The sequence below is a fragment of the Silene latifolia genome, chromosome 7, assembly GCF_048544455.1.
Source record: "Silene latifolia isolate original U9 population chromosome 7, ASM4854445v1, whole genome shotgun sequence".
Taxonomy (NCBI): Eukaryota; Viridiplantae; Streptophyta; class Magnoliopsida; order Caryophyllales; family Caryophyllaceae; genus Silene; species Silene latifolia.
In genome coordinates, this window is record NC_133532.1 from 24,834,545 (window position 1) to 24,854,224 (window position 19,680).

Sequence of the window (19,680 nt, forward strand, 5' to 3'; positions counted from 1 at the left end):
CAATTCACACCTACTTTTCGATCATCTCTTTCCCTATACCAAACCTATCAATCTTATTCATAATATTGATTGATTGATTTCTCAAGGTAATTGTGTTTTGTTAATCTTTATTTCACTTTTCATATTTTAATTCTTTTTAATTTGTCAGGTCAAATTATGTATGTTCTGCGAGGTTATAATTTATCAATAATTATTGTGTGAGACGGATTTATTAGGTGAAACGATTTTATTATATAAAACCACGCATTTATTTATTTATATTGATTGATTGATTGATTGATTGATTGATTGATATTAGTATTTAATCAATAATATGACCGTCTATTCTTCTGATATTTTATTAGGGTTTATTTAGTTGCAACGATTGAAGTAGAAAACTGTTATCTAACGTTCTTTAGAGTATAAGTTAAGGATTTTACCGTGATCAATGGCGTAACCAAGATTTTATTGTTACCGGGCGAAAATTCTGAGGGGCTGAATTACCAGGGAAATAAATAAATCAAAAGTTTAACTTGAAACTTCAAATTGTTTAGGTATTCTGACACATGTACTGATGTTGTTTGTTTCTGTGTGACAGTGTTTGGACGATCTGCTTCTGGATTTTCAGTGACGATGTGGAATTCCGGGGATAAGACCAACTCGACTCATAATCCATTTGCTGTTAATACTACTGGCAATGCATCAATGTCGGGCTTTGGGAATCCAAATAACTCGGCTCCCAATCCTTTTGCTGTTAATACGACTGGCAATGCATCAATGTCGGGCCTTGGGAATCCAAATAACTCGGCTCCCAATCCTTTTGCTTTAAATACGACTAGCAATGCATCAACGACAGTTTTTGGAAATATGACCAATTCGACTCATAATCCATTTGCTGTTAATACGTCTAGCAATGCATCAATGTCGGTTTCTGGGATTCCAAACAACTCGAGTTCTAATCCTTTTGCCAATAATACAAATGGCAATGCATCATTGTCAACCTTTGGAAATATGACTAATGCGACTCATAATCCATTTGCTGTTAATACGACTGGCAATGCTTCAGTGTCAGTCTTTGGGAATCCAAGCAACCCAGCTCCTAATCCTTTTGGTGTTAATGCAAATGGCAACACATCAATGTCGACCCTTGGAAACCCAAGCAACCCTACTCCCAATCCTTTCGCATTAAACACAAATGGCAATTCGACCTTTAGGAATCCAAGCAACCCACCTCCTAATCCTTTTGCTGTTAAACCACCTGAGAATTCGCCTATGCCAATCTATGGGAATACAAACAACTCAACTTGTAATCCTTTTGCCGGTAACACATTTAGCAACACAACTTCCCCAAGTTTTCCATTTCGGGGAATCACTTTTGATGGAACTTCAACTGGACAATTTGGAGCACAGCCATCAGTTCTAACATCTCCTTTGACCTTCGGTATGATCTCTTTTTGGTTCTTTTACAGGGTCTGTTGGGAATGGGGCCGTGTTGAGATGCCTGTGGTTTCTGTGTAGCTTTTATTTGAACTAGAAATGCCATTTAGTACCTAATAATGCGGATACAACCAAAAGGTAAATCTTCTCTTTACACAGAGAAGATGCAGGTTCAATTCCTGCTGTCCGCTCCATTTGATTATACGACATGTATCTTTCTGTATCTTTTGCCCATTCAGCCGTATGTTAATTGTGATTAACAGTGTTATTGCAATAGAGAGCTCGGCAATCATGAATGTATAGATAGATAGATAGATTTCCATGCTTGCAATTCTTCTCACTTCCGTAGCTTCTTACTAATCATTCGAGCTCTCTGAATCTGTTAATTTTCATGTTTTGCATCAAGACTGCACCACGGCTCAAAATGGGGTCGGTTACTCCTCTTTTCCTACTTTCCTGTACTACTGTATTAGTAATTTAGCATGTATACCTGTATTTGCCTATTCGGCATTGTTAAAAATCTCAATGTGGCTTTCACATTGTTTATAACTTTATACGCGTGTTAGGTACAAACACATCATGATTGCTAATATATATTGACTCATCATAATATCAATATTGTTCTTTTAAATTTTATTATCATAGGAGTTCCAGCTGCCCCCGCAGAAACTTCTGGTACACCTGCAGCATTCACCAACCATATGCGTAACAATGCCTTTGGTTGGGGGCCTGGTGGAAGTGCACCTTCGTCTTTTTCACAGTCGTCAGGATTAAAGTTTGGGCCGTCTTCAAATTCTCTCTTTGGTACTAAAGGGCTTATGACATCAACATCTGCTGGTAAGTCTATTGAGTTTCGATTGACTGTTTTGCTATAATTAGTAGATTAGGTTTTTTTGTACTGTTTTCATGTGCTGAACGTATTTCTGCTTTCATTTACGGCTACATTTACCTGCACAGCCTAGGAAATACATAGCCTAATACCACAACTTTTACGCTACATGCCTGGTATAAAAACGCGGTATTGATTGATATTTCAGATTCAACATAGAACTATTATGGAAATTTAATTGTGTTTTCTAATTTCTTGTAGGTACAAACATATCTGTTTCAAATGCTGGATCATTTAGTCTTGGTTCTACGAAACCTTGCAGTAATCCGCAATTTTCATTTGGTGAGTATACATCATATCTTAGTCTGTTGGCAGTAGGCACTACTTGAGATTTGTAGTGTTATTTTTTTGCCTGCAAATTGTTTTACACAAGCTTCTACAGGTCTGAATAAAGGAAGTAAGATCAAACCGTATGCAGCCACCAAGAATCCAGAGGATAGCAAAGAACAATTCCTTTCAATCTCTAGTATGCCCGTTTATCAAAGTAAATGTCATGAAGAATTGAGATGGGAGGATTATGAGCTTAAATCAGGAGGTATGTATCCTTGATTCAGATTTCTTTTACTCTATATTTCGTTTAATTCAGATGCTGATTATTCCTTTCTTCTTCTTCAATCACAGGCACTCCTACTACTGTTTCGACAGGGTCATTTCCCTGTCCGGTTTCTCAGTTTCCGATATCAAACATAACTCCTACTGCTTTGAACCCTTTCTCCCCAAGTCCAATTCCGTCATTGAATTTCACTCCATCTAATCCTACTACTGCAGCTTCACTGTCAAATTCTGCCCCATCTAGCACCACAACACCAGTATTCACTCTCCCTTTATCGCCTTTTCAAACCCCTTCCTTTCCCAAACAAGATCCATCATCAAACTCAACTCCATCTACCAACATAACATCGGTGTTCAATCAACCCCCATCTTCTGTTCTGAATACTTCCTTTACTAGTCTAACCCCATTATCAAATTCAAATCCATGGCCGTTCACTCAGCTATCAACACTCAACTCCATCCCGGCTAACCCTCTTAATCTAATTCCGCCCTCAACGTCAACTTCTAGCTTCACTAAACCCACCGACAGTGGAAATTCTGTTCCCAATACTTCCTTTCCTACTCCAAACCCATCATTCAATTTTACAGCACCATCACTCATCCAACCCTCAACTTCAAATCCATGGGCGTTAACTCAGCCATCAACACTCACTGAAACTGGAAAGAGCCAAATAAATGTAAGTGGAATTACTTCAACTCGTAAAACCTCCACTTGTTGCTCACTAGTCATCATTTCTGAATTCACAACAAGTGTTCTTCTTTGTTTCTTTATTTTTCATAATTCATTTTTGTTTCTCGTTTATACTCCACAATATTCTCTTCTTAAGTTTAATTTCTGTCTGACTTCCCCCTTGTTCTTCCTCTTCAGCCAGCACCATCGACTGACAAGGCGGTTGACTGCATTATAGCTGTTAAAGATCCTTTCGGGCCTCAATCTGCATCCTCTCACTCTTTGATAGACCATCGCATCTGCTCTCCACTGATTCAAAATGGAATATCTGGCATGCCTGTAAGTAACTTTTTACTAGTCCCGATTTGTTTGCACATAGTATGCCTGTATCCAGGTCTTGGACAATACCTAGTATGCGAATATCTCTTATGAGCTTTGTTCATCATGCAAAACAGGTGATTGATAAACCAGCAACAACCAGAATTTCATCTCTCGTTACCTCAAGACATATCCCTCAACGACCATTGACAGTGCGTGCCAGGAAATACAATCCCAAACGTGATGGGCCGAAGGTGAGGAATTATATAATATCCAGAGTTTATTATTTCCAAATTTCCATCACCTTTAGTTGCTCTTAGTTAACAATCTTAAATTATTTGTCTGTTACCATTTCAGGTCCCGTTCTTTGATCACATTGATGAAACACCAGGCACTCAAAAGGAGTCTACTTTTATTATTCCAAGGGAGAATCCCAGGTCGGTGTTTGAGGCTACCCCTAAGCAGTCCGGTGTCAGCTGTGCCAAAGCCGACGTCACTGATGCATCTACTTCGCTACATGATCTTAGACTCAAATCTAAGACAGACGAAGCTAGCAGTTCCACGCCCTGCAAGTTGGAGTGTCAAAAATTAGTTAACCAGAAACTTCAACAGGCCAATCCATCAGCATCAGTGCCAAAGCTCCAACGAACTGATTATTACACACAGCCATCAATCCAGGAACTACTATCAGCTGAAAGCAACGACCCAGGTTTTTGCAGTCATGTACAGGATTTTGTGGTGGGCCGACATGGGTATGGAGAGGTTAAGTTCAAAGGGGAGACAGATGTACGTGGGCTGGACCTTGATGCTCTTGTATCCTTCAATAAGCGGGAGGTCATCGTCTACGAGGACGAGCATGAGAAGCCTGAGATTGGAGAAGGCCTTAACAAGCAGGCCGAGGTTACTCTCCTGAACGTAAAATGCAGTGACAAGACAGGAAAAGAATATAAGAGTGGGAAGATGGTTGATAAGTTTTTAGAGAAGCTGAAGAAAGTGGCTGAAGACCAAGGAGCTGAGTTTGTGTCCTATGATGCTGTTAATGGGGTGTGGAAGTTTCAGGTTCAGCATTTCTAGTCAGTATGGGATAGAATTACTTAATTACCTGTTCAGTTAGGTTAGTTAAGATTTTGCAAAGTAAAAATTTTGGTTTAGGTAAATAAGAGCTGGGTAATTCAGCTAATCTGATGTAAGGGTGCAGTCTTTTAGGTTTTTACTGTCTCAGTAACATTTGTTCATCAGCGTCTGTTTGCTACAGTAGTTCAGAACAAAGGTGAAGTAATATACTAGTGATTGGAAAAGTTCTGTTTAAGCAAATTTTTGTAAGCATTTTTCAATAATGTTAATAAACGTTTGTGTTTTTAGCCAGTTTACATGATCATAAGTTAATAAAAGTTTTTTTTTTTCAGTCGCAATTATCTAGTGAACTTTTTTGCATCGTTGATGACGATTTTAGAATTTCTCTAATCGATTTTGCATTCGGACACATAAACTTCACCGAGTGAAGCCATTCCATTCCGCTAATAAAGCAAAGAAGGTTTCATGTTTACTGTACACAAGACGAGAATGGTTCACTGATTACATTGGTATATCAAATATGACTAGATCAGAAAGCTGGTTAAAGATCAGCAAGACTCGATGTCTCAATGATTTATATGAAATTTACAACAAATTCGGTGAATTAACACGAACACAATTAAGCTCAAATACCACTTCTCAATCACCATGCTGCACATCCACGACAAACCAGGGAAGGCATTTGGCACTACCAAAGAGCTTCGCCTAATGAGTAATGATCACCAACATCGGCTCTCTAAAAGCCTTATGTACCCCGAAGTGCTGCTAATCTCTCTTCAAGGTCATCAATGCCCGATCTGGTAAAGAGAAAAAAAAAAAAGTCACCACTTAATGAGTACCACTGTCAAGGACATATGTGATGCAATCATGCACGAATGAGTCTTGTATGAGACGGTCTCATAAGTGAGAAATAACTTTTTGACAGTTTTGCAAGAGAAAACGACTTATAATCATGAATCATTGATGGTTCTAAAACCGCTAAGCCTACTTCAGGAGATTTCTTTTCATTTATCATTTAGCTTTAATTTAGGTTTTTTTGTAAAATGAAATATAAATATATAAAATTAATTTAATAATAAATAAGGAAAGGAAGGAGTCTTTATGTCGCGTTACCGAGGACTGGGCGCCACAAACCACCTAGTGACCAAGTTATCAAGGTTCTAAATTTTAAGCACTCACACTAGCAGTATTTGTTGAACTATGGCGCAAACGATTGAGAACAGGCTTAACAACTGCTTAGAAAATAATTTGGGTTCAGCGAACATGAATCATCATTCGAGCCCGCTTAGGCAGGAGTCCAGTAATGAAAAAAATATTAAAAAAAAGGATTGAAGTGTGAAGCTAGCAACGCGTAAAATTATGTTGACTGAGACAATAGAAACTATACACACTAACACACGTCAACATAAAGGATTACAATATGATAATGAAAACTATAAAAGATGACAGGAGAAAGTGATGATCACTTACGTGCTCGCTTCCTCGGTTTTCTTTCCAGCAATTTTTCCCTTTGGAGCGGTAGACAACTGCAAGAATTATCCAAGAACAACAATTTTAAGCTTGTCTCAACATAGTAAGAATGAGAGTGTATAGAAAACATTCTCCTTGTACTAACCTGTGAAGCGACATCAACTCCAATTTCATCAAGCACCTGAGTAACGATACAAAAACTATCAGAACAAAAGCTAAAAGACTGAGACACAGTAGCACTTAAGTAATGAAATTCGATTACTTTCACATGGATATCACAGGGTATTATAAAATTTTCACTGAAGAAAACCCTTGTTTAAATAATTTAAGTTCTTCTCTAGAGCTGATGTGACCTTGTACACACACTCGCTTTTGTGGTTCACTGGCTCAAAAAACTCTACGCATGTTCAGTCTAATTTGTTCAGAGGTTTACAAGTTATTATAGGTATTAGTGAGAAACTGAAAAGTTGTATTTTAGGGCAAGCCAGCGCTTGCATCAACTATTAGTGAGACCATACCACAAACTTCAAGTACAATAGAAAGCGTCATATACTTTTAAAAATGCCACCATGATTGCCTTTCTTCGTAGTATGAATGATGAAACAGCACTAAAAAAAAAGGAAGCAAGTACTCGGTGGTTAGAAAAAGTAGTAGACCTGATTCGTCAAATCGTCTGTTTCCTCTTCGGCCTCATCATTGTCCAAAGCATCATCAATCGCATCAGACATCATTTCAGTCTGAAAGGTGAAGAAAATTGTCTCGACTTAGATATCAAGAAGCTAAGAACTTATTATTGGTAAAATCGGAAAAACTTACTGCCATGTCCATTTGTGCAGACTCTCTCTGAAACTTTTTCAATATTTCCATTTGCTTTGCCGGTGCCATTGTCTGCCAAAATAAGATGAAAGGCAAAAAAGGCGAAGCAAATTCAGAAACCAAATTTTGGCAAAGAATAGCATTCACCGAGTCAAGGGCTTAAGCAGCATTAATATAAACCCTCTATTTCAGCCAACTATCCTCATCTGTTCTTTTTATCGAAGTCACAAATGTGGCTAAATACTGAAATGGAAGGAGAATCTAGAAAGTTTGACAGATACAACAGCAACAACCCTTAATCCCAAATTGTTTGGAATTCGCTAACATGAATCATCATTTAATACTTAATTCCAGGTAGAGTAATAAAATAGGGGAAAGGGAAAAAAGTAAACACGATAACTAGTCAATATAGAAATATCTGACAGAAAAAGCGATGAATCCACCAAACGCAAATCTTACGACAAACCTTATTCATTGTAGCCATTGCTGTTGTGGCACCCTTCAATCCAGAGGCAACAGAAGATTGAGCATGGATAGCCTGGCGAAAGACAATGAGATTTAAACATAGAAATCCTAGAAAAACAGGAACCTATAGCCAATTGGATCTAAAAAAATGAGAGTTCCAAGGTGCACCTGTGTATGGGTCGATATACCTCTCATTTGAGCTCGGCTGCCTTGCAAATTAGTAATTTGTTTTCTAAGTCTTATTAGTTGACGGGCAAGAATCTTAGTTGCTGCCTGCAATGTTATTAAGAAAGTGATACTTGAGTACACTGACCACATAAATGCCTAAAATGATTCACAAAACCTTTAGCATGTACAACGAACACGACCAACACTTGGTCACGTAAAAACTGTCAGTTATCCTCGGCTTTAGGGGAGCGGAATGCTACCTCATTGCCTGTTTTTGCAGTCTTTTTTATTTCAGCAACCAACCTCTTTTCCTGTCAGCACAGCATATTACAGTCAAATATAAGTGTATTCAAGAACCTTGATGAAAACAAACAACTTCCAACAAGGAATGAAGGAATGAAGGAAATGCTTATTTGCTCAACATACTTCTACTTGCAGTGATGAAATTTCTTTCTCAATACCTGAAACAAAATAAACAATTAAGTTATAATTCTTTCAGTCCGTCCTTTTTTTCAATCTCCAGAACTTATACGAGCTCTAAACAAGTGGATTCAAATTAACTACAAAATCTTTTTCAGTATTTAAACCCAACTTTAGAAGAACATAATTGCGACATCAGCAAAGTACCCAATGGCACAAAAGAAGGTCCAACTCTACCGGGGTAAGGCGATTCATATGAACGCAAACTAACATTATTGGCATTCCCTAATAGCACAAATAGTTATACATGATAGTCTCACGTGTGAGACCAACCCATTAACCTTATAACTAAATGAGGAATATCTAGCACGTGATATTGTCTCATAAGAGACAAATATTGTAGTAATGACCCTAAAAAAATTGAGGATCTTTAGCTAGAACATTTGGTGCTCTTTGGCTGCAGGATATGGTATGAAATAACATTAATGATTCCCTTTCTTCATATTTGCCGTTCCCTTACCTCACTAACCCAACCACCAACACCCACAGGCCACAAATTTTCTCCCCAACACCCACCAGGCCACCACCACATTCCCTCACCAATACAAATAGGGAAATTAGGGAGTAATCCCTTTCCCTTACCACATCAAAAGCCATAAACCACTGGCCAAAGCACTACAAAAACAAAAGCGCACCCTTAGCGCGCGTTTGGATAAGGGGTATTAGGATGAACACGAAGGGGAGGACGGACAGGGGGAGGTAATTTCCATTTTGGCTAGCAAAATTGATGTGGAGAGATTTGGAGGGGAGGGAAAACTCTCCATATTTCCTTTCCCTTTCCCTTCCCCCCTTCCCCCCTCTTTCACTACCCAAACAAAGATAAAAAATGGTAGGGTAAGGTAAGAGAGGAGAGAGAGAATGAGGAGGGGAGAGGGAAGGAGTTTCCCTCCAAATATCTCCTTTGTTAGAGGTATTTTAATTGGCCTTGTAGGAGGAAATTGAGGGATTGATTTTCCCTCCGCTCCAAATCCCTCCATATTCATTTTGCTAACCAAAGGATATTACCTTCCTTTTAATCCCTCCCCTTCTTTCCCCTCAAAATCTCCCTATGCAAACACAAGTTACACAACCCTAGTTCCAAATCGAAATTCCTCTTTATATATCACCTGTACTCTATACTTACCATAGTTACCATTCTTACCAAAAATCTTTTAGAGTGTGTTTGGATTGAGTGATTTGGAAGGAAAAGAAAGGGAGGGAGAATAAGGGGTTTAAAATCCCTCATTTGGATAGCAAATGAGGATGGAGGGAAATGGAGGGGGAGAGATTTAGAGGGATCAAATTTCCCTCCACCAAACCTTATCAAAATCTCTCCACAATAGGCAAGATTTGGAGGGAAATTATATCCAAACACCCACACCCCATTCTCCCTCCCCTTCCCTTCTCTCCCTTTCCCTTCCCTCTTTTCCTCTCCCCTCCCTTTCCCTCCACTTTTGCTATCCAAACACACCCTTAGGAGCTAGGACCATCCCACCTAAGTCTCATGGTATATTGGCATCCCCGCAAGTCGAGAGCATGACTAGCTAAGATCTAACCTTAGGGTGTGTTTGGATACCATTTTAGGAAGGAAAGGGAGGGGAGGGGGAGTGAGGGGAAGGAAAGGTAGGGGAGGGGAGGGGAGGGGAGGGAAAATAAATTATGGTTGTTTGGATAACAAAAATGATGAGAGGGTGATGGAAGGGGAGGAAGAAGGAGATGGTAGAGTGGATGGAGGATGATGATGAAATGAGAGTCAAAAAAAGTTTTCCTTCCAAATCTTGCCAATGATGGAAAGATTTTAGTTTGGTCTAAAGGAGGGAAATTAAATCCTCTCATTCCCCTCCCCTTCCATTTCCCTCCTTCCATATATTGTAACCAAACAAAGGAAATTAAACCCCTCCCTTTCCCTCCCCTCCCTTTCCCTCTAATTCTCTCAATCCAAACACACCCTTAAGGTTTTGCCTCTTTCCTAAGGACTCAGTGTGGCTATTTCGTCGCCCCGAAATGTACCATACAAAATTTATCAATAAACTATTAATACAAATACAAATTTGTAAAACACCATCTTATCATAAAACTTTGTTGATTACATCAACATTATCCAACAAAAGAAAATGCAAGATGATAAAAAGCTGAATTTTTTGAAAGCATACCTCTTGTAGCATTGGTCATTTCTCTCTTACTCTCCCGAAGAGCCTCTGATATTACAAAATAACATCAATTACATACAAATCAGTACAAAATCAGAAATACCCCACCAAAATCAACAGAATTCAAAGTTGAAACTACTTCCCAATTGCATAAATATGATTAAAAGACCAAAACTTTATGAAATTTAAGCTGCAATAAGCTATAATAAAACAAAGTAAAATTAAGGGTAGCAAGAAATAATGAACCTTTGGCAGTTGGGGTTTTCTTGAAGATGTTCATGGTGGTAATGTTTGTTTGATTTGCAGGGTTTATTTGGGAGATTGACGAACTGAGTATTACGATGGTGGTGTTTAATTGAAACAGAATGAGGTGAGGTGATGAAAGTTGAGGACTTTTTGTTGAGTTTTTCTGGGTAGTTTACTTTATGTGTCCTTCCCCTGATCTTCTAAGAGTAATAACAATAGAAGAACTCTACATTAAGTTCTTCTTATGCCATATTATATCTTATTAGTTCCAATGTTTAAGAACTTTTGTCCACAATAGATGACCATTTTTATAAAGTTCTTAAATAAAAAATAAAAAAAAGAATCCTCTCATATGTGACCGTCCACATGGTATGACGGGACTTTAATAAAGCACAAGTAGCCCAATAAAAATCAAAAATATAATCAAAAGCCTTCATCTCTTTCCAAATTTGCAGAAACAAAACCAAAGCTCCTTAAACCACTTCCATTGCCGCCACTATGGTCCATACCCACACCATCTCTGCTACCACTTATTCCACCATCTTTTCAATCACGACACTATGCCTCTCCTTCCACCAATCATTTAGGCAAAAATAAGAATGTCAACCACCAACAAGCCGGTCGAGTCCAATAGTCCATCACTCCGTTGAAAATCCGATCTCGGAACCTTCATATCTCAAGACTCCGAGATGCAATCCGTCACATCTTGAATAGTCAAGGTTTTATGTTGATAACTCTGATCAATAAGTTCAAACATATGGATTTTGATTTTACCCAAATTTGGGGTATACTTATGTGGCTCATGAATTTAGTTTAGTAACTAAGAGTTTTCACTTCATACCTTACAATTTTATTTTGAAATTTGCACTAAGTTGTAACTTGTAAGCTCATACATCTGCACTATTCTTGTAAGGTAGGATTTTAGTTTGATAAAGGGTAGTTTTAATTAGTTAACTTCAATTTTTAAGACTCCTTGTTTCATGTTTTATAAGTATGAAGTTTATGTTTGATGACAAGTAGTTTTAATTTGACAACATAGCAGATACAATTATAAACCCACAGTTTTTTGGTGAATACATATGTGGAGGTGCTCTCATCGGGGTAGAATCGACATCTATGGGAGAACCTGATCGTTACCGATGATAATTGAATAAATCAATCCGGTGACCTATAGCGGTGGTGTTGGCTTGTGAATTGTAATCGACCATGGCGGGACTGCGGGAGGTAGTAAGAGACTAGGAGGGGACAAGGGGAGTGAAAAAACTGGAAAGCGTGAGAGAGACGAGGGGAGTTTGGGCCTAATGTTTATTGGGCTGGTCTTAAGGTAAGATCAGTCTTATAGAACAATTAGTGAAATAAAAAATAAGTAATTGGTCTTCCACATTTTTCAAAGTATGCTTATTGGTTCTCAAATTCCCATGTATATACAACAAAGTTCTTATTTTGGAACTTAATTTTTAAAATTAAGAACAACCTTCTACTTGCAATAGAAGAACTTTTTATTTTGGGTTCTTAGTGATCACCCCAAGACTAAGAACCACTATTGCTATTGCTCATTCTGTCACCGTCATTTATTTATTTTTTATTTTGACTCAAAAGACCAAGAAAATGAAAAATAATCGGTAAATAGATCATAATGGAGGTTTATGATCAAATTTATCAATAAAAAAACTTTTCTAATATAAAAAAAGCTACTTGTACCCCTCTCATATGAGCTAATCTTACTTGTACCCCTACTTTTCATAAAAGCCCACTTGTACCCTCCAACTTCCTAGTCATTCTCACATATTCCTTAACATCATACGTAAGGGTACTTAACACTTCTTCCCCGCTTCATAATGACAAGCGAGAGAGTTCATTTAACGTTTTAGTTGTTGGTGCTTAGTATTATGATGTTGGAATGTGAACTTTCCTTAAAAGTAAGGGTACAAATGAGACTAGTTATATTTGAGGGGTATAAATGAAAATCTATATCTATCTATATTAATAAAGGAAGCTGATGGGGCATATTCTGCACCCGCTGACCGAGTCAACATATTGACTAAGGTCAAAGCTAAAAGACAACAAGTCAAAGAAAAAACATCCTAGCCGACGAAGCCTGCCGGCCTGTCACTTGGGTCTCGGCTCGGCAACTAGCCGGCCGAGAGACATATCCGTGTACTCACATCCAGTCCCCTCGGCATGGAGTCAACCAGACCTGCCGGCCTGTCATGGGTCCCTCGGCCGAGGGTAAGACAGTCTTTCCACCTGCTACGCCACTTGGCCACTTGGCCACTATGTGACAAAAGGTGAAAGTCTATAAATACTCCACATCTCTCATTGAGAAACTTAACTAGAAATCCAATAATCTGGTATAAACTCCCTTATCTCTCTACAATATACTTTGCCAAGTTAACACACAACTTATCTCTCTAAGTTTACTGACTTGAGCGTCGGAGTGAGTACGTTCGGCCCCAAGCCGAGCCCTCAGTTTGTTCATTTTTACAGGAGAGAGTAAAAGGAAGAGACGAGCAACGACATCATTCTACAAGCTCAAGTGGTCACAATCCTGCTTCGGAATTACACCCGGAACAATTGGCGCCGTCTGTGGGGACACGTACTAAAAGCTAGTCACCTCCATCACCAAAACAAAAACACAAAAAACACCATTCAGCGAGCTAAGAAGATGTCAAAGCAACTAGAAACTGTGAGTGAAGGAACTACATTCTTCCAGGATGACACGTTCCCTAATTCTGAGATCGGGCAGTCCCCCATCGGCCGAGTCATTGAACCGGCGTATGGGATGCCGAAAGAACCAGAAACACCGCTGCCTACCGACCAAGTCACTGTCATGGGACATGTGGTCGATGCAGCCAAGTTGAAGCTATTCCTGGACCTGATGGGTAGTACGCCGGTAACCCCTGTCATGACGACGGGGAAGGCAGCGCATCCACAGGTGACCAGGGCCCATAGAGAGAACCCAAAAAACTTGTCCGGAGCGATGCAAGGAGTTGGGCATGCTAGGACGCCGGCAGAGCCCGTGGTGCCAGTGGCAGACCTGAGTCCTTCCCCCACTCGCGGGAGGACAGCGTCGCCGCGGCAACAACGAGGCCAGCCCCGAAGGAATGAAAGTAGTCCGACTCACCAAAGTCGGACAAGAAGCCCTTCCCGCCAGAGGGAGGTAAGCCGGACTAAGGGTGCGAGGAGCCGATCTCCGCGTGTCATTCGACACGTGGTCAGACAGCCGCTCAGTCCCTATGTCCTAGAGGTCCCTGTGCCGACTAAGCTGAAGCTGCCGCCCTTATCATACAAAGGGGATAGCGACCCGACCGACCATACCGAGGCTTTCGAGTCGTACATGTCGGTATGGGAGCAGCCCGATGAGGTGTGGTGCCGAGTCTTCCCAACGACCCTGCATGGGATGGCTCAAAGTTGGTACAAGGGGCTACCTAATGGCTCGGTATACTGTTATGCCGACCTGAGAGACAATTTCATAGCCCAGTATGCTTGCAACAAGAGAAGGGCCGTGGAAACATCAGATCTCTTAACTATCCGACAGGGGGAGGACGAGTCCCTCCAAAGCTACGTCAAAAGATTCGACGCTAAGGTTCAGCAGATCCGTGAGCTGAACACCGAACTGGCCTGGCGGCCTTCGCGCTGATGAAAGGCCTCCCGAAAGGCGAATTCAAAAACGAGCTGATCAAGTGCGAAGACCTCAACTTAGACTCCGCCAGAAAAATGGCCGACCGAGCCGTAAAGGTGGAAGACTATCACAAAACCTGGGTAGGCCACAGTGAAGCTGGGCACCCAGAGAGGAAGAGCCGCCGGGAGAACATCGATGAAGGTCGCCGTGACGGGAATAGGTCACGGCCTGAGAGATTTAATAGGAAACAGAACTCGGCGGGCGCCGGGGGGAGTTCGGGACCATACTACCAGAAGCGGTACAGTAGTCTCACCCCCCTGGTCGCCTCTATAGCCGAGGTCTTTACCCTAAGCAAGAATGATGGACAGAAGTGGGCAAGGCCCCCAAAGGCGAGGGGCGACGGTGACACGAGCCAGTACTGCGAGTACCACTGCCACACCGGTCATAAAACTGACAACTGCCGGCATCTAAGAAACGCCATCAAAGAGCTAATCCGAAAGGGGAGCCTCAGCAAGTATGTAGCTGGAGGCCCAGAAACAAGCGCCGACGGGGCGAATAGAAAATCCGTTTTTCAACGGATGGGAGTAATCCAGGTTGTCATAGGGGGAAACGAGAACGGTGGGTCAGCTAATGGGCACAAACGGCACCTGAATGAGTTGTACCAAGCCATCAACTTTGTGCCCAAAATAGCCATCCCCGATATAACCATTGGAAAGAAGGACTACGAGGGAGTCGTCGCCCCGCACAGCGACCCACTTGTAGTCCACCTGGATATAGCCAACCACTTGGTCAAAAGGTGCCTGATTGACACAGGCGCCTACACGAACATCATGTTCAGGGAGTGCTTTCTTAATCTCGGTCTGAAGATTGGAGACCTGAGCCCCTGCACCAACCCGCTATACAACTTCTCGGGGCCGGCTACTGGTACCCCGGGGTCAATCGGGATCCGGTGATGTTCGACCAAGCGGATGCGGCTAAAAATGTCTTATCTGAGTTCGTGGTTATTGATGGTTCGTCTGCCTACAATGTTCTCATAGGCCGGGTCACTTTGAGTGAGGCCGATGCAGTGATGTCCATCCGGGCCCTGACATTGATGTACGTCTCGGACCGGGGGGAAGCACAAAAGCTCGTCTCAAAGGACGAGAATGATGAAATGGTCAATATCCAAGTATCTGCCAGGGGGTGCAACATGCAATCCCTCAAAGTGGCGAAGAAATCAGAGAAAGGGAAGAGCCCATCCTTACAGCAGGAGGGCGATCCGATGAATACTAATGTCGGCATGGTCGAAGGAGCCGAGACCGAAGAAGTGGAAATTGACCCAGGGCGCACCGTAGAATCGTCGGTGCCGACACCGGAGCCAAAATTCGGGCTGATCTCCTAGACCTACTGAGGAAGAACAAAGATGTCTTCGCATACTTAGCCGCCGAGATGCCAGGCGTGAGCCGGGAGGTGATCGTTCACAAGCTGAACGTACTCTCCACCGCTCGGCCGGTCAAGCAGAAGATGAGGAACTCCTCGGCCGAGAAGAAATGAGGCCGGGGACATACCGGCTGACAGACATGGAGGGTGTGCCTCTAATGAGCCATTGGAACACAGACAACCTTAGGAAATACTTCGTATAGCGGCGGAGGTGTCCGAGACTGCCGTGGGCACCCCAGCGCATGATTATATCTTATGAAGAGTGATCCAAGTTTTCCATCAAGATGCTTGTCCCCTCCGTAGTCGTACCAAAGTAGACGCCACGGCCAAAGCCGGGCAATCACTACAAAGTAGACGCCGCGGCCAAAGCCGGGCAGTCACTACAAATGCAGTTGATACTCGTGAAAGCGACCAACATGCCCAATGCAGTTGATACTCGCGAAAGCGACCAACATGCTTAGGAACGTATAAGTACAGTTGAGACGCAAATCTAGTCGCCTCGGCCAATCCGGGAGTGGCAGACGAAGCGATCAATATGTCTACAGATACGAATGCAGTCGAGCCGTAACCTCGATTACCTCGGCCAAAGCCGGGAGCGACGGGGAAACGACCGATATGCTAACATGTTTACAACAGCAGTTGGGAAGCGCAAATCTGACCGCCTCGGCAAGACCGGGAGTGAAGGAGGAAGAGACCGACATGCCAACATGTTAAAAAACGTTTAAGTACAATTGAGATACGCAATCTAACTGCCTCGGCCAAGCCGAAGGTAAAAACGAAAAAAAAAAGCGCTCAATATGTTAAAAACGTAAGAAGACAACTAAATTGAGGATCAAAGCCTCGGCCAAGCCGAAGGCAAATAAAAAAACTTCATTAAAAATGTTTTACAAGTGAGACAAAGTTGACGGCCGTCCCCATTGGGATAGCCTAAACACAACCTACCAAAGTTTAACAAAAAAGAAGGAACAACAAAAAGGACCACATTAAGACATGAAGCGCCAAAAGGATGGCAGGGAGGAAAGGCTCAAAAGTTGGCCCCCGAACAGCTGAAGCTGTCCGAAATGCCAGGTGAGTCTGGTGACGACCGCCCGTCTCCCTATGCTTGTTGCTGCTCGCCACCGGCAGCAGTAGCAACATTACCATCAGTGGGCGGCCCAGGGGACGACTTGGCAGTTTCACCTGCCTTTGCCCTCTCAGCCTCCTCCCTAGCCTCCTTCACCTTAGCAGCATGGGCCGCCTTGGTCGCAGCTTCCTGAGCAGCCTTCGCCGCCTTCGCCTCGGCCACGGCCTTGGCCTCCGCAGCAGCCGCCTTCTCATCCAGAAGCCTGTCAAAATCCTGCCACGGAAAAGTGCCTTCAGGAAGGAGCTCCTTAATCGCATCCCTTGTGGCATCCTCAGCTTGGTCCCTGTACCGAGCACACATGTCAGGGATGATGACAGTTTTTAGCATCTCAATATCCTTCTCCCTCTGAGCAAGGATAGCCTTTGTGCTCTTGTGCTCCTTCGCCTCGACGCCATGCAGGGCCTTCCATCTCTCCTTCTGCTCAACCATGGCCTTATAGCCGCCCTCAAATTTGTCTTTCTCCTCCCGCAGCTTAGCGGCGTCAGCCAACGCAGACTCAACCTTAGCCCTCTCGGCCAGGACCACCTTCTCAGCTTCCTCCTTAAGCTTTCGCTCAGCGAGGAAGTCCTTCATGGTGGCCAGGAAGTCCTTCTTCGTCCTCTCGACCTCCTTCCTAGAAGCGGCAAGCTCAAGCCTAAGCCGTTCAAGCGTAGGGGCAGTTTGAGCCACGAGCTTTTCTTGCTCGATCATATGAGTGTCGGCAGCTTCAGCCCACTTCATCAGCCTTTTGGCCAACCTTATGCCGTCCGCCCTGATCTGAACGGAGGAAGCCTTCTGGGATGACGCGTCGGCGGAGACACTTTTGTCGCCCGTCTGCACAGGCTGTTTCTCCAATTGCCGTTCGGTGAGAACAACAGCTGGCGACGGCTGATCTACAAAAAACCCAGACAAGGCATCCATGTCAACATTCATCGACATATCAGAAAGCCTGTCATCAGGAATGCACAAGGAACCTGCTAAATCCGAGCCATGGGTTAGATCCGTACCAGCCTTGGCCTTCTTGGATAGAGGGTCGGCTGACCCTTTCTCTTTCCCTGCCTCGGTAACAGCAGGAGCTGGCGTTGTTTCTTTCCTCTTCTTTGAAGGAGGAGGACCCTCCAGAACGGTGACGTCCTCATCAACATTGACGACCACCTTCTCCTTTTGGACTACGGGGATCGGAGATCGGGTCGGAGTTGACGTCGTAGCCGCCGAAGACATTGCTTTTGGTTTTCGGCGCGGCACGTTACCGCCAATCTCTGCCTGAGTCGCCCCCATATCCATTGCCTTCAACGCCTGCTCCATGAGTTCGTGAGGGGCCTGCTTGCGATCACGCGACGCGGCTTTAGGGTGCAGCTCAACAACTCTCATGTCCTGTTCAAGTCCCAACTTGCGAAGGATGGAGACAGAGAGATCCTGGCCAAATCGATCTGCAAAAGAAGCAAAGCAGGAGTTAAGAAAAAGAAGTAAACCGGGGCTAAAACATCGAAGCATAAAAGCAAAGAGGGGCCTCACACCGACCCTACTCACCCTGGCTGAGGGCCGGTATGAGGCCGACGTGGCAAAGCGGCTCGTCTTGAAGGACGATCTGCGTCGGAGGCATCCATCCCTTCGGTGTGCCATCCTTCGTCGCCTCCAACATGCTCATGGCCCGCACTTCGTCGTCCGTAAGATAGACCTTCTTGGCGTCCATCTTAATCTTATTACGGGAGACATATCTGTCATGCTCCCCCTGACTCTCACACCGCAAATTGACGCGGCGCTGGAAGGACCGTGGCAGTGGATAGTCCTCCGGCACATCGACATATACCCACCGCCCCTTCCAGTCCTTGCAAGATGTCAGCTTGGAGACGGTCACATAACCCGGCTCGCCCTGCACGCTGTACCACCCCGTGCCGCCTAGGGTAGTCTGCCGAAGATGGTGGAGCCGGCGGAAAAGGTTCACCGTTGGGGCCTCTCTCTTAAAGAGACAGAACCATACGAAGCCAATAATCGTCCTGATGGCCAACGGATGCAGTTGTGCCACGGCGACATTCATGGCCTTAATTATGGCCGCGACGTGTTCATTAAGAGGAAATCGGAGCCCATACTCCAGGTGTCTAATATACACGCCGATACAACCTTCGGGAGAGTAACAGACTGCCTGATCACCCTCAGGGACAACAATTCTATACCCCCTGCCGAAGGAGTAATGGTCTTCAAAAAGTTAAGACCCGGAGACACTAGCGAACTTGTTCGTCCAAACACGATCGGGTTTAATCGAGCAGGCTTCGCCGTGCCACAAGTAATGCGGCCTCTCGCCATCAGATTGGGTCTTTTCATCATCGTCATCATCAAAATCCTCCAAAAATTTCTCATCAATTTCAGGAGAAGGCGACTTGGGACCCCCGAACCCTACCGGGGTGACAACCAAATGGCTCCTGTTCGGGGATGCGGTTCGCCCCGGGGATGAGGTACTAGGTGGAGCGTCGCCAGCAGACATTGTATTTGAATACTTAACAAATAAAAGATTGGGGAAGAATTTGTGTTTACCTTGAAAGAAAGTGTTACGCCGAGTAACGCTCAAGAATAGAGAGAAAACTCTTTGAAAACTAGAAAGAAGAAATTTTTTGAGAAAATGAAGTTTGCTGGTCAAAATGAGGGGCATACTGCTCTATTTATAGAGCAAAGCCCATTCAGTGGACCAATCAGAGCAAAGCCCATGAAGCATCCACCAATCAAAACCAGGCCACGTGTCAAGCATGCTGCCACGGAATGTCAATCGACATAACAGTAACCAATCTTCTTTGACACGCTCCTTGGTATCTACTTTTGCAAACGGCCGGTGACGACCAACCAAGCTTG

General features: G+C 43.3%; 2 protein-coding genes across 2 annotated transcripts; one reads left to right on the top strand and one right to left on the bottom strand.

The window, feature by feature from the left end:
• LOC141591985 (uncharacterized) lies at positions 1 to 5,210 on the top strand. Its single transcript, XM_074412514.1, has 9 exons — positions 1 to 86; positions 578 to 1,420; positions 2,062 to 2,253; positions 2,507 to 2,587; positions 2,688 to 2,840; positions 2,927 to 3,534; positions 3,726 to 3,866; positions 3,983 to 4,099; positions 4,203 to 5,210. Exons 2-9 carry the CDS (start codon positions 613 to 615, stop codon positions 4,917 to 4,919), a joined length of 2,817 nt encoding a protein of 938 aa, XP_074268615.1. The 5' UTR covers positions 1 to 86; positions 578 to 612; the 3' UTR covers positions 4,920 to 5,210.
• A 103-nt stretch (positions 5,211 to 5,313) lies between these two features.
• LOC141591987 (vacuolar protein sorting-associated protein 2 homolog 3-like) lies at positions 5,314 to 10,986 on the bottom strand. Its single transcript, XM_074412515.1, has 11 exons — positions 10,694 to 10,986; positions 10,451 to 10,495; positions 8,265 to 8,299; positions 8,099 to 8,149; positions 7,839 to 7,943; positions 7,672 to 7,743; positions 7,206 to 7,277; positions 7,046 to 7,126; positions 6,535 to 6,570; positions 6,390 to 6,445; positions 5,314 to 5,716 (listed from the first exon to the last, which is right to left on the bottom strand). The coding sequence occupies exons 1-11, from the start codon at positions 10,725 to 10,727 to the stop codon at positions 5,665 to 5,667; spliced, it is 639 nt and encodes a 212-aa protein (XP_074268616.1). The 5' UTR covers positions 10,728 to 10,986; the 3' UTR covers positions 5,314 to 5,664.
• Positions 10,987 to 19,680: the final 8,694 nt, after the last annotated feature.